This window comes from Schistocerca piceifrons, chromosome 10, assembly GCF_021461385.2.
Source record: "Schistocerca piceifrons isolate TAMUIC-IGC-003096 chromosome 10, iqSchPice1.1, whole genome shotgun sequence".
NCBI lineage: Eukaryota > Metazoa > Arthropoda > Insecta > Orthoptera > Acrididae > Schistocerca > Schistocerca piceifrons.
The window spans coordinates 8,764,872-8,783,932 of NC_060147.1; the positions used below are offsets into that span (position 1 = coordinate 8,764,872).

At 43.5% G+C, this 19,061-nt stretch overlaps 1 protein-coding gene across 1 annotated transcript in view; it reads left to right on the forward strand.

The window, feature by feature from the left end:
* Positions 1-19,061, forward strand: part of LOC124719027 (actin cytoskeleton-regulatory complex protein PAN1) — a 169,062-nt gene that overhangs the window by 16,495 nt on the left and 133,506 nt on the right. Inside the window, exons 3-4 of the mRNA XM_047244696.1 lie at positions 11,851-12,058; positions 16,679-16,843. Coding sequence (XP_047100652.1) covers positions 11,851-12,058; positions 16,679-16,843 — 373 coding nt within the window. The remainder of the gene's footprint in view (positions 1-11,850; positions 12,059-16,678; positions 16,844-19,061) is intronic.

Sequence of the window (19,061 nt, forward strand, 5' to 3'; positions counted from 1 at the left end):
ATTATAGAAAGGAGAAATGAAGTAGGTGAAGACAAGATAAGAGATATGATAGTGCAAGAAGATTTAGATAGAGCTCTGAAAGATCTAAATCAAAACAAAGGTCCTGTCGTAGACGAAATCCTTCAGAACTACTGGGATCCTTGGGATATCCAGCTGTGACAAAAATTATTCCACCTGGTATGTGTGACGCTTCAGACATGCGAAATACCATCAAACTTCAACAAGAATTTCATAATTGCTATTGCAAAGAAGGCAGACACTTACAAATGTGAATATTGCTGAACCGTCATTTATAATCAGTCACAATTGCAAAATACCACTTCAAGTTATTGACAGAAGAATGGAAATATTGGTGGAAGCTGACCTCGGGGTAGATTGTTGTTGTTGTTGTTGTTGTTGGTTGTTTTTTGGGGGAAGAGACCAAACTGCGAGGTCATCGGTTTTTAGGGAAGGACGGGGAAGGAAGTCGGCCGTGCCCTTTCAAAGGAACCATCCCGGCATTTGCCTGGAGCGATTTAGGGAAATCACAGAAAACCTAAATCAGGATGGCCGGCGGGGTAGATTAGTTCACAATACTGAACCTACAACGGATCTCAGAAGACAGGTTAAATAATTACAAACATATGATTCTAGTATATTTGTAGATTTAGATAAAGCTCTTGACAATGTTGATTGAAATACACTCTGTGTAATCCTGTAGATAGTAGGGATGAAATGCTAGGAGTGAAAATTCATGAGAAGGGAGTGAGACAGTGTCGTAACCTCTACCTGTACATTGAGCGAGCTAATTCTGTTACAGGCTGCAAAGGGTTCGGAAGAGCAGTCATACAGAACAGATAGTGAGTCGAAGAGAAGTTGCGAGACAAACATTGACAAAAGTAAAATGAGGGCAATAGAAAGGAACAGAATTGAGATAAGTGATGCTGATAGAATTAGATGAGGAAATCGGATACTAAAAATAGTTGATGAGTTTTTCTATTTGGGCACTAAAATAACCGTTGACAATGGAAGTAGAGAAGATATAAAATACAAACTGGCAATAGTGAGAAAAGCATTTGCCAAAAATGAGAACTTGCTAATAAGAAATATAAATTTAAATATTTGGAAATATTTTCTGAAGGTATATGACCTGAGTGTAGCTTTATATAAGTGAAATATGGACAATAAGCATGTCAGAAAGGAAGAGAATAAATTAGAGAGCTACAGAAGAATGCTGGAAATCATATAGATAGATGAAATAACTAAGAGATTCTGAATCAAAATGGGGAAAAGATAAATTTACAGGACAACTCGATTAAAAGAAGAAATCGGTCGATAGGACACATCACGAGTCATCAAGGAATCATCATTTTGGTAAAGGAGGGATGTTTTGGGGGTCGAAATTGTTGAGGGAGACTGAGACACAAATTCGGTGAGCAGATTCGAACAGACATAGGTTACGGTAGTTATTTGGAGATGGAGGAGGTTGCATGGGGCAAAATAGCTCACAGAGCTGCATCGGAGAGGTATTCGGTGTGAAGACTGGGAGAATGGTGACAACTTAAAAGTAGAATAATCTAGGGTTTAGAAAGCACCCGAGTGTCGATACACGTACGATTCGGACACGCACTGTCACCGTCATCTCCCACCGCCGAGGCCAGACTGTCGAGCGGTAATATTGGCCGGGGTGCGTAGTGTAGGGTGTATACGACTCGGGACAACCGGGAGATCCGGGAAAAACCCGGGAATTTTTTCATCCGGGAGAAAGCCGGAATCTACAGAATTTCGGGAACGTTTCATTGTTTAGTTTTCAGTTAAATTTTTGTCATTTTGGCTGGTAAGAACCAATACTCCAACAAAAGATGTTACTGTATCCCGCGTCTGCAGGATAATACTGCAGCAAAAAACATTAACAAGAGGAAGAAAAAACGAAAATAAAACTTAAGTCGTAAAGGAAATCCGCCCTATATAACAACAAAACATAGTGCTCATACAAGCGTCTGTCAACAACAAAGTGTGTCAAAGGCTTTAGAAAGACTATGCATTGATTAATAACGACAAATCGCCTCCGATGAGTGTGACGTGACAGCTGTTGACATTATATTCGTTGTAGCAGTTGCGGGCGGGCTCTTGTGCATGCGCAGTTGAGTCGCGTATGGGTAATTCCTTCTCCCACTTCTGGCTATGGATGTGTGGCTGGGTGCCACTATCTAGTATTGCCCAGTCCAGAAATATCGTAGATCCGGGGCTGATGCACAGAGCAGTCTGAGTTGTGGTGGGGAGGTGGGTAGTCTCCACGTGACCTGTGTTTAAGTTTTGTGATTTTGCTGTTTCCTCTTCATTTATTACTCTCACATCAAATGAAAACAAAACGGATTTCTGTGGCCGGGAGCTATCAAATGAATTAAAATCGTTCGCATAATTACGGAAGGCTAAAATATGTTGTTATTTTCAGGTTTTATTTCTACCTTTCTGACAGTCAAGTATTAATCGCCTTGCAGAACAATGAAGTTATCTTTGTCGGTTTGCTAAAGAGATTTGGCTTTTATTAATCTTTTCTGCTGAGGCAGTCAGTTTATTTGAAACGAAGTGTTTAATTTCACACTGTTGGCTAGTTTCAACTGTTCGCTGCATTTCAAGAGCACGTTTTCCATCTTCTAGCTCGCATGGCATTATGCCATACTAAAGAACCAAACATGAGGTAATACAGTACTGGTACTCAGGAAAATTTACATCTGAATCTGGACATACGAATGTGCACTTGAAGCTGAATTATGCATTTTAGTATGGTTCATGAAGTTCCGATGACCTTGAAGTGTCTTCTCATGTCTTGTTTCTTTTGTGACATAGTGCAAGATCTTTTAATGTTTTACACGTATGAACATACGCGCTTCCTGTGTCATCGTAGCTGCGCAAGAGCGGTGGCGCCTGTTATCTGGCGCTCTCTGGCAACTGCTGAAACGAACCTATTTCTAACAGGTCACGGGAATATATTGCGAATGGTGGTTTGAAAAGTGTTACTTTCAATGTAAATTTCCTTTTATGCAAGATGAACTATGTGCGAGAATGTACGATGAATTTCTTAAATCACAGAGCGTTTGACTCTCATTTAAAAATCAACTCTTTGAGGATGACCATCAAGAAGAATTTCGACCCCAGAAGATCAGACATTTACATCGTTATTAAAAATTTTACTGGCACATTTGTGTGATATATCTTGAGGTGTAACACGCGCAGAAAAGATCAAAATTATATGTGGAAGCTTAGCTTCTCTTGCAGCTTATTAATCTTTGAGACTATGATTATATATGAAACCTCTGTTTTTCTTGTAGCAACACTATGTGTATTACTTTAAACCATCAACTTTTCTTATTTGTGTGTTCGCGCTACTTATGAGTGATCTTGCTATTGGCTGACTACATCACATGCGGTGTTTGGTAGAATTCGAATTTATATCTTCATAACATGAAAATATGTATGTTGCTGTTGCACATCAAAGATCTTTCCAAAACGTGTCCCCCCCCCCCTCCCCGAATCTTTGTTTCCTAAAGTGCCGGGAAATTCTACGTCAGCATATAAAACCATAAACTTTCAAATATTCAAATGACTGATAAGTTTTACAGTGGCGAGGAAAAGTATACTCTCACATAACACGGGGAAAAATGTATTTTCACCCGGGAGAAAGTGTATTTTCAACCGAGAAATCCGGGAATTTCCTTTCCTTTTCCATGTATACACCCTGGTAGTGGGAATACGGCGGATGTGTGGGGTGGGGAAGGGGAGGTGCTGCAGCACACGTGCGCGAGTGAGGAGGGACGGGGTAGGGGAGCTTAGGTCGCACCGGGGGGGGGGGGGGGGGGGCAGTGCTGGGGGCGAAAGGGGAAAGGGAAAGGAGGGAAAAGCACTGTGCAAGTGAGCTGGGGAAGGCAAAAGGTGTGTGGGGACGGGGGAAATCAAGGCATGTAGATGGGGACTAGACCAGGTTGCGGGGGGGGGGGGGGGGGGGAGGTCTGGCTTGCAGGAGAGCTCCTATCTGTTCAGTTCAGAGAAGCTGCTGTCGGTAGGAAGAATCCAGGTGGCACGGGCTGTGGAGTAGTTGCCGAAGGTGTACATGGAATATAGAAGTGCATCGTTATTGTCACATGACATGTTATGTACAGTCATTTGATTCAAACATTGGTCATGAATCTAGTTGTTGTCTACAAAGGTAACAGTGGGTGCTGAAAAGTTCATGCTTTTGCCTAGAAAGAATAAAGCGGAAGGTTTGAAATTACTCATTTATTCAATTTCTTCTCTCCCGAGACTGAGACACTCGGCACATCACCGTTGCAGCACTTCTAGTCTGCCCGAATAAAAGTTGTGCAATTTGTTCGAGGGGACTAGGTCTGGCAGGTAGGGTGGACGGTCGTCTAGTCGGAAGTCCGGGGTCATCAATTTGGCAGCCGTGATGATGGATGTGTGTGGAATTGCGTCGTCGTGCGAGAAAAGAATTCTGTCGGGCAACTTTCATCGCCGTTCATTCTCAGTTGCTTCCTTTGACAGGTCCGGCTTATTAGCATAATGTTGTCTGGTTATAGTTGATCCTCGAGATAAATGTTCACTGACAGAATGCAGTCTTTTTCCCAGAAAACAGACATCATCACTTTTGTGGCCAGCTTCTGGGTGGGAAATTTCTTTCACTGTCCAGACCCATCGTGGCTCCACTGTTTCGATTGTTCCTCAGTTTTGGGGTCACAGATATGAAGCCGAGTTCCCACCTCAGTCATTAACCTCACCAAAAAGGGCTGTGGACTTTTGAAATGGCTTTCGGTATCTCAAAACATTCCTTTCGCCGGTTGCAGATCGAACATTTTGGCACCCTTTTCACTGAAAGCTTGCGCGTGTCACCGATTGTGGTGGTAATCGAACTGTTACACTCTGGCTCTCCCCCACAAGAGATGTCCAGCATCAAAGCTATCTTTTTGGTGGATACTCGTCTGTCCTGAAGAATTGACTCTTGGTCATCATCGGAATACACAGTCAGGGTGTATACGACCCGGGACAACCGGGAGATCTGGGAAAAACATGGGAATTTTTTCATCCGGGAGAAAACCGGGAAAAACCCGGGAATTTTTTAGAATTCCGGGAATTTTTCATTGTTTTAGTTTTCAGTTAAATTTTTGTAGCTTTGACTGATAAGAACCAATACTCTAACAAAGAATATTACTGCATCTCGCTACTGCAGATTAATACTGCAGCAATAAAAACGAACGAGAGAAAAAAAGAAAATAAAACTTTAAGTTGCAAAGGAAATGCACCATATACAACAACAAAACACATTGCTCATACAAGCGTTTGCCAACAGTAAAACGCGTCAAAGGCTTAACGAATACTATTCATGACAATAAATTGCCTCCAATGAGCATGACGTCACAATTGTTTACATTAGATTTGTTTGAGCGGTTGCGAGCGAGATTATGAGCATGTACACTTGAGTTGCATTTCAGTAGTACCCTCTCCCGCTACTGGCTACAGAAGTGTGGCAGTTAGCAGTATAAGCAACAGCAGTAAGCAGCCAGATGCTATCTGGAAAAATTTTACTGGTGCGCCTAAGCTGCCAGATTCACGTATGCGCAACAGGCCCGGAACTAGGGGGCGGGGGCAAACAGGGGTATCTGCCCCGGGCGACAGTTTCAGTGGGGGGTGGGGAGAGGGGTGCCAAATTCATATTATTGAGGAAATGGACCTTGTTTCACAAAGCGCCTAGCATCCAGCGCTCGTTGGTATATCGATTACTCATATGATTTTGAACGCATCCCTGTTGGTTTTTGAACAAATTCTAAGTTGATTTCTGAAATAATCGCAAGTTGATTTTTGAATGCGTGCATAGTGTACGTGATGTCTCTGCCAGGGGAATCCCCTGGAATCTAGAAATAAACTATCCTGCAGACCAAAGGGGACGGGTCTATACGAGCTGAGCAGAATAAAGTCAACGGGTGAATGCTAATCGCCGTTTATGTGGTTCATTGGGTTTGAAAATGATCAGCGTTGTTATAACTATTAGCGAATTCCACAGATTCAGACTACCGGAATGGAAATAAACGAATAAAAGGAATAACAGGCAACAAATATTGCGTATTTTCTCCTCCGTGTACCCAAGAAAATGAAATTTTGACATAAAATTTTTGGCCAGACCGCCACACTACTAAGGGCCACTTATACAGTCCCCGGCTAGCAGCCGCTGCAGTTCTATTCTGGGAGTAGTGCGGAAAACGGGTTGTACGAACACGTAATAACGCCTAACCGGAGAATAAATTTGGGTTAACTAAACCGGCGATTGTGGCAGGGAGGTGAAGTTAACCAGAGAATAAGTTTTGACACTGGCAGGAATAGTTACAGAATTAGTGATGACAAGATTGTTTGTTAGAACAAGGAAGGAGAAGAAGCGGGGACTCACACAAATTACGGAAGAATATGACGATTCCAAATTTACATAAAAATTTCGTAGTACTACTTTCCGATCTAATGCTTCAGAAGCTAGAGAGTATGAATGAAATGTGAAACTTTTTCCTAACATAAAACTTTTTGCTTGTAGTTGGTCTAATAGGCATTTGATATTGGTACTTCGTGAATTATATTCCGTCTGGTCTTGGGTTCCATTTGTATTAACAGCTATTTTAGTATTAGACAACATCTTTTCGTTTTTTGAAGTGGCAAAGCGTTTGATGAACTTTTGTGAGATAATAGATCCTTTCACAAAAAAGAAAGGACACCATGTAAAGCTGCAGCAAAGTTAGAGAGAAATTAAGGACTGAAGAAATGTATACCGTCTTGCTTGTCACTTCTCTTTACTTGTTTTATATATCCTATATTTAATTTTATGTCACACAAAACAGCAAGTTATTAGCTAATAGGCTGTAAAGACTGCAAATTTTCTGAAGAGTACTTGTTCTGCCAGTTACAAATAATCCCATCCAGTATTAATTGCGAGATTTTTTTAAAGAGGGGCAGGATGTCAAACCGGCCAACTGGGAGCAGGAGAGGCACCACAGGACATTTTAATTTCCACTGTCCTGAATATAGTTTGATGGCACCCATTACAAAATATTACATGTTTGAATTCCACAGAGCGAAATTCAAAGACGTGCGACAGAAGAATGCTGTGTGAAGAGGCGTGACAGTGCACTTTGGTACGCTTAAGACCAAATAACATGTCTTACTTTCCCTCGAGCATATATGTTCCATGTATCAGACTCTTCAGAAAGATGTGCGCTGCAAAATGAACATATTTTATAAAAGTCGATTTTTTAAAATATGCCGTGTGCATGTTGCTGCACATCAGACATCTTTCCAAAACGTGTTTTTTCCCCCTGAGTTTCGTTTTCTAAAGTGCCTGGAAATTCTATGCCGGTGTATAAAACCACAACCACTGAAAGGATTGATAAGTTTTACAGTTCCGAGGAAAATTGTACTGCTACTTAACACGGAAAAAGTGTGCTTTCATCCGGGAGAAATTCTATTTTTAACCGGGAAATCCGGGAATTTTTATTTCTCGTCCACGTATACATCCTGACAGTCTCTGTTGTGGTTTGAGGGCGACTACTGCAGGGGCAGTAATGAAATGACGTATCACAGTGCCAAACTTCTGTGGACTACTTGCGAAACTCGTCCGCGCACGGTCAACCATTTCTCATTTTGTCGCAAACCGACTCATCAGTTTCCCCCTGCAGAGGCACCCGGAAGCTTCAAAGTGCGTGTGCTGTCGCCGAATGGAGTTGGCAGTTGGTGGATCTCTGTCAGACTTCATTTTGATAAGTCTTTGCTCTGTTACAGCAGACTAATGTAAATGCATTTCAGTCACATCGTATGATTTCTTGGCACTTGTAGCCATCTTGCTTAACTGCTTAATGCTGCACTCTCGTGTCAGAAATCTGAAGTTTTTGAATTTTCGTATATGAGACTTGAGTTTTGGAACAGTATGTCAATTAATGTAGCTACAGTGAATTTATGAAAGCGCTTCAGTCGTTTATAATAACCGTGTATTTTTCATTTTTTGTTTCTGTAGTATATAAATATGGACATATATAAAAGGACTGGTGAGTAATCTCTTTTAACTCAAAGATATTTACATTCTGCCAGAAATTTCTTACAACAGAGATTAATATCTGCTACTTGTGTACCTTATTTGTAAATCTTCCACAGTGTAATAACATTTGCTTTAAAAATATTTTTCAAAGTTGGCTTCTATGGTTTCTAGCTTGCAGACCTCGATCTTGGACCATATTTTATTGTAAAGCTTCAGAGCCTTGTAATACGGGGTATTTTCAAATAAGCTAAGTCTGTGTTACGGTAATATCTAGTCCGATCTATGCTTCATACCGTAAATGTGTGTAAAAGAATTTCCTTGAAAAAGATGCACGTTTTTTAGCGCAAGATGGAAAAAAAAATCACAACAGCAAAAAGTGGTTAATGTAGAGTAACATATGTAAGTGATTAACATTGCAAGATCACAGGTTAATGTAAGCATGAGAAAGCCATTGCAAATGTGAGAAGCTGGTACATTAATAACCGGTGTAGCAACCAGAATGTCGAATGCGAGCATCCAAATGTGCACACATTGTGTCGTGCAGGTGACGGATGTCAGTTTGTGGGACGGAGTTCCACGCGTCTTGCACTCAGTCGGTCAGTACGGGGACAGTTAATGCTGGGTAATGATGATGCCAGAATTGTCATCCAACGATGTCACGTATGTGCTCGATTGAAGACAGATCTGGTGAGTGAACAGGCTGACACGACATGTCGACACTCTGTACAGCGTGTCAGGTTACGAAAGCGGTACGTGGGTGAATGTCCGGAATGCTGTTCACGAACGGTAGCACGTCAGGTCGAATGGACAGAGTGACGTACAAATTTGCAGTCAGGGTATGTGGGATAGCTACGAGAGGGCGCCTGCTGTCGTACAAAATCACAACCCAGACTGTAACTACAGTTGTACGTCCAGTGTATCTAGCAGCCAGATAGGTCGGTTTCAGACCCCTCAAATGGCCTACTCCTAAGAGACGCACAGCCATCGCTGGCATCGACACCACTGGTGTCACAAATGCCGGCGGTTTGGGGTCAGTGGAATACATGCTACACGGCCCGACTCTTAGCTGTCGTTGAAGTAACAAATTTTTAACAGTTCATCGTGTGACAGTGGTGCCAACTGCTGCTCGAAGTGCTGCCGCAGGTCAGTAAGACACACCAGAGCTGTACACCGAACACGATAGCCTTCCCTCACGGTAGAATCGCATGACATTCTGTAGCCCGATCTTCTCGCGACAGTACGTTCTCGCGACCACCACTGCCAGCTTCTCGTAGCGCTATTATGTGACCTCATTCAACCTCGGTGAGGTGTCGATAATGGCACCTTTATCACCTTAGAGGTGTCCTCGACTGACATCGACTCACAACGTCCGATCTCGAAAGTAACTAACGGTCATTACTGCCACAGCGGGTATTTGATACAGACCTGAATTGCATCTTCGTAGTGGTGCTGCTAGCACCCTCTTATGCGACTGATGTGAAATTTTAATCATCGTCATCTTTCAGATATAGAAGTATACATACTACCTTTAATTAATGTTGCACAACTTCGATTTCTCCGTTTTCTATTTTTTTTTTAAATTTTTTTTTTTTTAATATTAATATTTTTCATCAGTGTACATAAATTATACGATGTCTGTTCTTTAGGACATGTCCGAAAGGAGAGACACCATGCATAAGCTGCAGCTGTGGTACATATTATGTAAATTGAAGGTAGAGGAAGGTGAAAAAAAAGGAAAGGGAAAGAACTTACAATATCGAGAGCATCGGAACTTTATGCGGACTCGGCAGTGACTAATGAAAATGTGTGCCGAACCGTAAGAACAGACGTCGCACATTCATATAATCGATTCACCGCGACGGGCGACGAATCTTCGACCCTCGGTGCAGGTGCACGATTATGTCCGACCTCCGGTGGGAACTCAGGGGACTGCAGGGAGGTGGCGCCAGGTGGGAGTGCGAGTCAGCCGTGGAGCGATCCGAGATAGGCCACACATTTGCGATAGACACTGTGTCCGGATAGCGCGGTGGTTAATGCGACTGCCTCGTAAGCTGGTGTCCCGGTCCTGCACGCATTTTCATCCATCACCGTCGATTCGGCACAGAGTCCCGATGGGGCTAATATCATAAGTTCCTTATCTTTCCTTTCCTTTCCGCACCCTCCACTTTCAATATATGTAAAAAGTGTTTATAAAAATAGAAGAAATCATCATCAAGTCGAACAGAGGTTGGCACGATTGTCTATTGTTTGTTCTCGTGATAGCTCTGATAATTTTTTTCTGTAGCTTAAAAAAATTGAGGAAGTTTGCTTCTTCAGCACCCCCGAAAAAATTTGTTTTGTCTCACAACTGGTATAAAATACGTGTGATAAACAATTTTCTTAACAGATAAGTAAGTTACTTTATCTAGAAAGCACATTGCATAACCACTGTTTAACCACTTCACTAAGCAATCCACACGAAGAGTCTGTTACAAGTTTTTGTTTATAGTAACTCCGGGAAATGCAACACTGTCCACACTGATCAGTTCCCTGTCCCAACAATTTAACTGTGACACGTATTCGGCAGTTTGTTTGGTTGCGAAATGTACAGTTTGTGTTTTTGTAAGCATTATTGTTTATCAAATTTTTTTAGATCCCGAAGAGTTTGTTTTGTATTCTGTGTCAGTTGTTCGGAGTTTTTACAGCAATGTGCTGCTGAAGAGTCGTGTGCATACACAATTGCTTCTGATGTTATCTTACGTGACGCATGGTTCCTGTAATATAGGAACTGTAATGAGCTGCAGTGTTACATTGCTTTATGCTTAATTACAGACTTACTATTTTATCAGTTGATTTGTTTTCACCATGTAATGCCCGCTGCTTACGTCCTTCTTTGTTGCTGAGCGCTGTATCACTTTTCGTTCTGACGCCGCAACTGTTCCTTTCCTATATCTTTACTACTTTTTATCTATATAAATGATGAACTATTGGTTTAGCCGTTTAACAACTTTTTAATAACTGTGGAAGTATTACTGGCATCGGGTCCCACCTAATGTGTCACCCGCCTATATGTTTTACACGAACCTTTCGAGACTGTATCGATCTGTTTACAAAGAGAAAGCAGAATACCTCTTCCTCTGACGTCGTCCAACAACGACCTGGGAAGCTCGATGCCCTCGCGGCCCGGGCTCTTCCACGGCTCGCGGTAGTTTGCAGCATCCATTTTATTCCTCGCCTACTTGCCGCTACCCATCGAACTTTCGTGGTGATTCTTGGGCAACATCTTCCACGTTATCTGCAACGTAAATAAACTTTCTTCCTACAGTATTTCTGAAAACCTAAAAAACAAGCTTAAAGACCATAATAATAATAACTGTTCTTACAATTATTCGTATAAGTCTTGGTCGATTTAATGAGGGGTGGGACAGGCCTAAGCCTTGTGACACCACAGAGCCTAGTAAGGACCCCTGTTATATGCCTCCTTATATTTCTTTTAATTTGGAACAGGCCTTCTGACCATTTTGTTTTATAAGTACTCGCTGTTTTCTACTTTTCGGATAGGATGGGAACCAGCTTACAGGTTTTTCGTGGAAACCGTAACTACATATTTTAATGTTTACTGCAGATGATGTATGATAATTAATGAAAAAGTGAGGCATTTTTAAACAGGACCTGAATTGGTGATTTACACTCTTCTGAAATTATAAACAAGTGCAACAGCACGAGTACGTCAAACAGGAATAAAATTATTACATTCGAGTTACGTGTCCTCGCACGAGATCGACACTTGATGCCAATTTTTAACCGGGCCACGTCACGTTTTGCAGTTCGTGCTGGACGGGCAGCGCCTGTCGCAGTTGGAGCGTGCGGCGGGTCTGTCGGGGAGGCGGGAGGGGCGGAGTGGCAGCCGGCCGAGTTGGGCGAGTGCCGAGCGGGAGCCCCCGTCTCCCGTGCCGCCACCGCCCGAGGACTCCCTGTCCACCGCCAGCTCCACCGCCTCGGACAAGACCCTTGTCGCCGACGGCACGATGCCGGGTTAGTGTCGGGGCAATACGGGGACTCACGAGTTGTCGTTTTGGTCCGTACCGGAGAACTCCGTCGGGTATTTGGGTACCGCGCCGGAAGACGCTACCTCCCGATCTGTGTCGTACGCCGGTTCGTGTCGGTAACACTCGAGATGGGGACGAGAACAGTTGCCTCTCGTTCTCAAAATGTTGCTTTCGTTTCCAGTTGTCTACTACAACTGTTTGGGTAACAACATCCATTTGTTTTTCTTGTTAACCATTAACAAAAATTGCCTCAAATGATGTAAGTAAGAAGAAACAATGTTGTCACACATTCGTTATATTTGTATTAGCTGAAGACTGTCAAATTACATTAAGTACTGCTCTGTTAATTTTAATGACAATTATGAAAACATAACAGGATGAAATAATTTGAAAACAAGTAATAATGAAAATGGTGGAGCTGTTTAATTTGAAAGTTAAACTCTCAAAAAATTGTTTAACATTTGTTCTAGCAGAAAAGTAATATGTCTATTTTCCATACAAATAATATAATGCAGTATAATAAGCAAAAGAACTAACCGTTTCCTGCAACAAATAGTTTTACCTTACAATTTCTCGAGAAAGATTGTATAGGAAAGAAACCATATTAATCCGAAAACTACTTTTGCAACACTGTTCAAATAGTGATCAAAAATTAGAAAGTTTTTAATTAAAAACAGTCCAGGGTCACACCTAAGATTTTGCTCATAGTACAGTCACCATCAGACCATTAAAACTCCGCGATGACGGCTGTAGAGAGTGGCGAGGAGCAGCGCGCTGTGTGACAACGGTAAACACTGCTCACTGATAGTTGTCCCTACATAGCAGGTTGCTTCTCACCACCCTCTGGAGCCATCGTCACGGAGTTTTAACGATCTGATGGTGATCGTACCACGATTCAAACTGGTCACCCGATTATTAAATTTTAACAACTTACATCATTCCTAGACTGTTTTTATTTCAAAACTTTTAATATTGAAAATGAACCACTTCCTAATGTTCTGCAAAATTTGTCTCGTCTTTCAGCGGGCCTTGATCCTGCGATTGACCGACAGGAGGTCCTCTGCTTTCCACCCGTCAGGATGCACCAGACGGTCTGCCTCTTATGGCTGCTCACATTACCACAGCTACCCGCCAAGACCCTATCTTGCAGCAGGTTCCCTGCTACGTGGTCCAAGGGTGCCCGCCTGTCTTACTCGTCGGATGCGGACCGATTTAAACCCGTGGCGCCACCTCTCCCACAGGCTCTCCGTGGTCGACGATGTCTTCCTGTCGGCCACAGTCGGATACCTGTCGGGTGGTCATCCCTCTGGATTTGCAGTATCATGTGCTCAGTTTGTTACACCGTAGGCACTGGGGTATGTCCCGCACGAAAGTTTTGGCTCGCCAGCACGTGTATTGGCCCGGCATCGGTGGCGATATCGACCGTCCGGTCCACAGGTGCGCCAGTGCGCGCGTCAACAGGACGGCCGCCCTCAGTAGTTCGCACCCTGGCCTGTGCCTCGCCGGCCTCAGGATTGCATCCATCTCGATTTCGCGGCCCCGTTTTTGAGGTCCATGTGGTTGCTTATCGTTGATGCCTACTCCGAATACCCACATTTCATCCGCACGACGTCCACCACCACGGAGGCTACACTCACGGCCCTGGCCCCGGTTCTCGCCATAGAGGGCCTGCCTCATACATTGGTCTCCGATAATGGCCCCCAATTCGTGGCATCCTCCTTCCACGACTTCTGTCGAGCCACCGGTATCAAACATAACCCCCGTTTCCACCCTTCCTCCAATGGCACGGCGGAGAGGCTGGTCTGCACATCTAAGCAACATTTTTGTGAAGGCGGGCGTAACATCTCCGACCACGTCGGCCCACACCCTGTTTTTGAGCACCTATTGCACCACGCCCATCGACAGATGTAGTCCGGAGGAGCTCCGCCGTGGGCGACAGCCTCGGACCCTGCTCCATTTGCTGATACCATTCCCCTCCCGCCCCCACCCCAGGCCCTCTCAGCGTTATACCCTCAGCGCGGCAGTGTTGGCCCACTTGTATGGGTGCCAGCCGGGGTGGATGCCCGCCATGGTCGTCACGGCCTGTGGGCGGCACGTGACTTCGGCGCAGACTTCGAAAGGGTTGGAGCACCGCCATCGTAACCAGCTCCACCCGCATGCCCCCGTGGGACTCCTACTACCGCCGCCACCACCTCCTCCTCTGTTGCCTCCTTCGTGTACGGACGTGGTTGTTTCTCGAGTCACCGACACTGCCCCGGTTGCCGTCTTCCCGCAGGCCTGCCACGGCACTCCCTGCCCGCAGGTGGTTCGGCAGCTCCCTCCGCCGCCCTGGTCTCTGGGTCGTCCGTCAAGGACACCTCCCGCCAATGGCAGTTGACGAGCCCGAGTCTTCTCCCACCTGTTGCGTGGGCATCGTCCAGGGCGTTTCCATCCCTATGCACAAGTTTCAGGGGGAAGGGATCTGGTACCGAGCGCTGCGGGTTATGAATTTGCTCCAGGCGGCACGGACCTCGAGTACCATTAGAGTTCTCTACAGTCGTCACGCCGTAAGCCGCAGCTGCGCACATTCCTGGCTTGTGTATAACATGAGGAGCACGTGGTCCCAGCAGCCAAAAGCTGCGTACCTTATTCTGTATATAAGTGCCTGCATCTCGCTCAGCTAGGCAGTCTGAACTTCGTGGAGTCTATCGAACTCTCGGCAACAGACAGCATATTTACAGTACTTTGTTTTTGTTACTGAGTGGATTCATTTGGTTGTCTCTGTCATCCCGCTGCTTCTTGCGTGTTGTTGTCGTAAGGTCTCGCTCGGTCTTCCGTCATTGTTCGTGACTGTCCGTTCCGTTTGTTTGTTCGCGGGCCACTGTCTGTTTAGTCGCAGCTAGCTTCATTCTCGAAAGGAGGATATAGGACGAACATCAGCAAAAGCAAAACAAGGATAATGGAATGTGGTCGGATTAGATCAGGTGATGCCAAGGGTATTAGATTAGGAAATGAGGCACTTAGCATAATAAATGAGTTTTGCTATTTGGGGAGAAAAGTAATTGATAATGGTGGAAGTAGAGAGGATATAAAATGAAAACATTTCTGAAGAATAGGCATTTGTTAAAATCAAGTATAGATTTGAGTGTCAGGAAGTTCATTCTGAAAGTATTTGTATGGAGTGTAGTCATGTATGGAAGTGAAACGTGGACGATACACAGTGTAGACGAGAAGGGAATATAAGCTTTTGAAATTTGATGCTACAGAAGAATGCTGAACTTTAGATGGGTAGATCACATTACTAATGAGGAGTTATTGAATAGAATTGGGGAGGAACGGAATTTGTTGCACAACTTGACTAGAAGAATGAATCAGTTGGTAGTGTAGTGGTTAATAAAAAAGAAGAAGAGAAGAGAAGAAAAGAAAAGATTGAAAATGTGGGAAGAAATGGTGAATAAAAAGAGGGTTTTAAAATCGATAATGACCGTGAAAAAGGGAAAGAATGAAATGCAAATCGAACTTCGTATTATAGAAAAGTTATCGGACTTCGTGATTTGGAAAAGCTATTGTTGGGGTAGTAACATCGAGTATAGATTTAAGTGTCAGGAAGTTGTTTCTGAAAGTATTTGTATGGAGTGTAGCCATGTATGGAAGTGAAACATGGACGATAAATAGTTTGTACAAGAAGAGAATAGAAGCTTTCGAAATGTGGTGCTACAGAAGAATGCTGAAGATTAGATGGGTAGATCACATAACTAATGAGGAGGTATTGAATAGGATTGGGGAGAAGAGGAGCTTGTGGCACAACTTGACAAGAAGAAGGGATCGGTTGGTAGGACATGTTCTGAGGCATGAAGGGATCACAAATTTAGCATTGGAGGGCAGCGTGGAGGGTAAAAATCATAGAGGGAGACCAAGAGATGAATACACTAAGCAGATTCAGAAGGATGTAGGTTGCAGTAAGTACTGGAAGATGAAGAAGCTTGCACAGGATAGAGTAGCATGGAGAGCTGCATCAAACCAGTCTCAGGACTGAAGACCACAACAACAACAACAACAACATAGCATTTTATGACAGGTATATTAAAGGGCATACATAGGTACAGTATTCATCCTGACACACATTTTAAGTGATATAAGAATTGTTTCATTCAGCTGTCATATCAACCACTGTTCAGGTTCTTAAAGAAAGTGTTTTTATCGTGATGCCACACACATTTTTGAGGGGTCACGAATTTGCTGAACATCTTTAGGCGTCCTGAACTTCATTTCAACCACTATCAGGTTCTTAAAGAAAGTGTTTTTATCATTGTGCCGACATGTCTTTGAGAGGTCATGAATGTAACTGACGAGGTAATGAAAATGTCATGAATTTTATCCTCTTAAAATCTGTAGGCACACTGAACTGGCATTGCTAATGATACCCAAAGAACTCGTAATTGTTATCAATGGTTTATACATACTGTGGGGGCTGTTTTGAGAGTCAGGAAAACCTTTAAATGGGCATCTCTCTTGTATCGGCTGTAAATGAGTAGTTGCCACTATTAACCATACATTGTCATTTTACCTAATGAGCTACATCACCTGATGTTATATACTATGTGTGTACGTGTGTGTGTTGTGACAGGAAGGAGACAGTCGACGGCAGGCGGCGGCGACGGCAGCAAGACTGCACCCGTGAGGAAGTCGCGTCACGTGCGGAAGGCCGTCATATCGGACCTGGAGGCTGCAGACCCCACAGATGACGGCTCCCTGACAGGCAGCGTCACGTCGATCCGCAGCTCACCACCCGGTCAGTTTGAGAGATGAGTGTACCAGTTAACAGAATGTCAGAGGCAGCCTCACGAGCTGCTGGAGCGGCTGTCGTGTCAAGAGTGTAAACTAAAAAGAACACCATTCCCCTCTTATCTGAGCAGTGTGTGGTGTGTTGTAGATTGGTGACATTCTTAAAAAGTGCTGCAGTTTGCATATTAAAATGTTATACACTGCCAGAAAAAAAAATTGTAACACCAAGAAGAAGCTGTATGACATACCGTATTTACTCAAATCTAAGCCGCACTCGAATCTAAGGCTTACCTGAAAAATGAGACTCGAAATCAAGGAAAAAAAAAATTTCCCGAATCTAAGCCGCACCTGAAATTTGAGACTTGAAGTTCAAGGGGAGAGAAAAGTTTTAGGCCGCACCTGCAAATCGAAACAAAGTTGGTCCATTGTAATATGAGACACAATTTAGGTCGAATGAATGACGATACAGCTACAGTAGTTCGGTTCGAGTCGTAAGCTTAGCAGTTAAGCTTTACCAGGCAGCCATTGCTACACGTCAGGTACTCCATCCATATTTATATGGGTACCCTTCCTTTTTTACGTGCTTCGTCTGGTTTGAATCGATTGCTTATTTTTCTTTCATCTGATAAGTGCCATTCTCTTTGTTATAGGTGTTTACGTCACTCTAAGCTGAAAATGCATTACTGTACTGTGTCATGCATTGTTTGTCGCATTTTGACAGTGAGTGTTTACGGCCTGTCACTGCTCGCAGCACGGCTTGCTTTTGTGTGCGCTACCGCCGCTTACAATAAAAAAAAGAGGACTTGTCTCATTAGCAAAACAGTGGCAAGAGACTGCAATTTGTTGTTACTTACACTGCTGCTTTCTTTTATAATGATCAACAAGAACCAAATAATAGACTGCGTATGATAGAAGACATTCTGAACGAGAGTGTAGTGAAAATTGTTCTCCGTTTGAAAATCTTTGCGGGAACTTCTTTAGTACATTACATTCTGCACAGAAATTAGAGTCATCTTAGATTTAAAAATCTAGTCAGTTGCCGAGCTTCATTTCTGACTGTATCACTATTAGGCATAAGAATAATACGAATATAAACATGACACGATACGTATATTCTTCCGCGTTTGCTGTTGTCTCACTCTAGTTTCGTAGTTTATTAGGCAGACAGGATTTAAATGAGATAGCAGCAAACACGAAAGAATACATGGCAAAATGTTTATATTCATATTATTCTTATGGTAAAGAGAATACTGCATTTGATTCACAATTCATGAAATTTCCTACTAGCAACCATCTCTTCTGGCAGCTAGGAAAAAATTCAGAACGTAGAGTTGGCCATATTGACAAACATCCTAAACAGTCTTGTCAGTCGGATTTTCGTAGTACATTGACATGCTGCTACATTCGGAGATGAACAATACGGAATTTGTATTTACTTTGTCGGGTAATGTACGAAGATGCAGTGGCCGAAACTCGGGGCGGAGAAAAAAGCTCGTGTTCCATCTTTTTTCAAATTTATTTACTGACGCAGAAGTTTAGGCGCCAGTATTTATGTTTGTGCCTGAAAGCATGCCTGTGTAGTGCTACATATATTCGACGTCAGAAGTTACTAGTGGCGGCACCTACCGACATTTTTCAGAACTTTCGTGTACTTTGCACTCGATTCTAAGCCACAGGCGGTTTTTTGGATTACAAAAACCGGAAACAAAGTGCGGCTTAGATTCGAGTAAATACGGTAAGCAACAGTTGGTAGGCTCATTTCTACATCTGAAAGACAATGCCTATTTCAATTTCGCTTTAGTAGCGCCACTACGACGATGCAAATTGATTTGTTTTAAATTAATGCCGTAACAGTCGTGAGCGTTAGTTACCTTTGAGAGCGGATGTGGTGAGATAACGGTAGTCGACAATGCCTTTAAGGTGACAAAGATGCCATTTTCAGCTTCTCACCGAATTTGATTGAGGCCGTGTAATACAGCTACAAAAAGCTGGATTGCCTTCTGCAATATTGCAGAAAGACTATGCAAGAATGTAGCCACTGTGCAGGATTTCTGGCAGCGGTGGTAACGAGGATGTACGGTCGCGAGAAGACCGGGCTCCAGATGGCCACGTGGAACTACTGAGAGGGAAGAAGGTCGTGTTCTGCGTATCGCTCTGGCGCACCGTACTGCCTCTACGGCAGCAATTTGAGCAGCAGCTGACGCCACGGTGACGACGAACTGTTA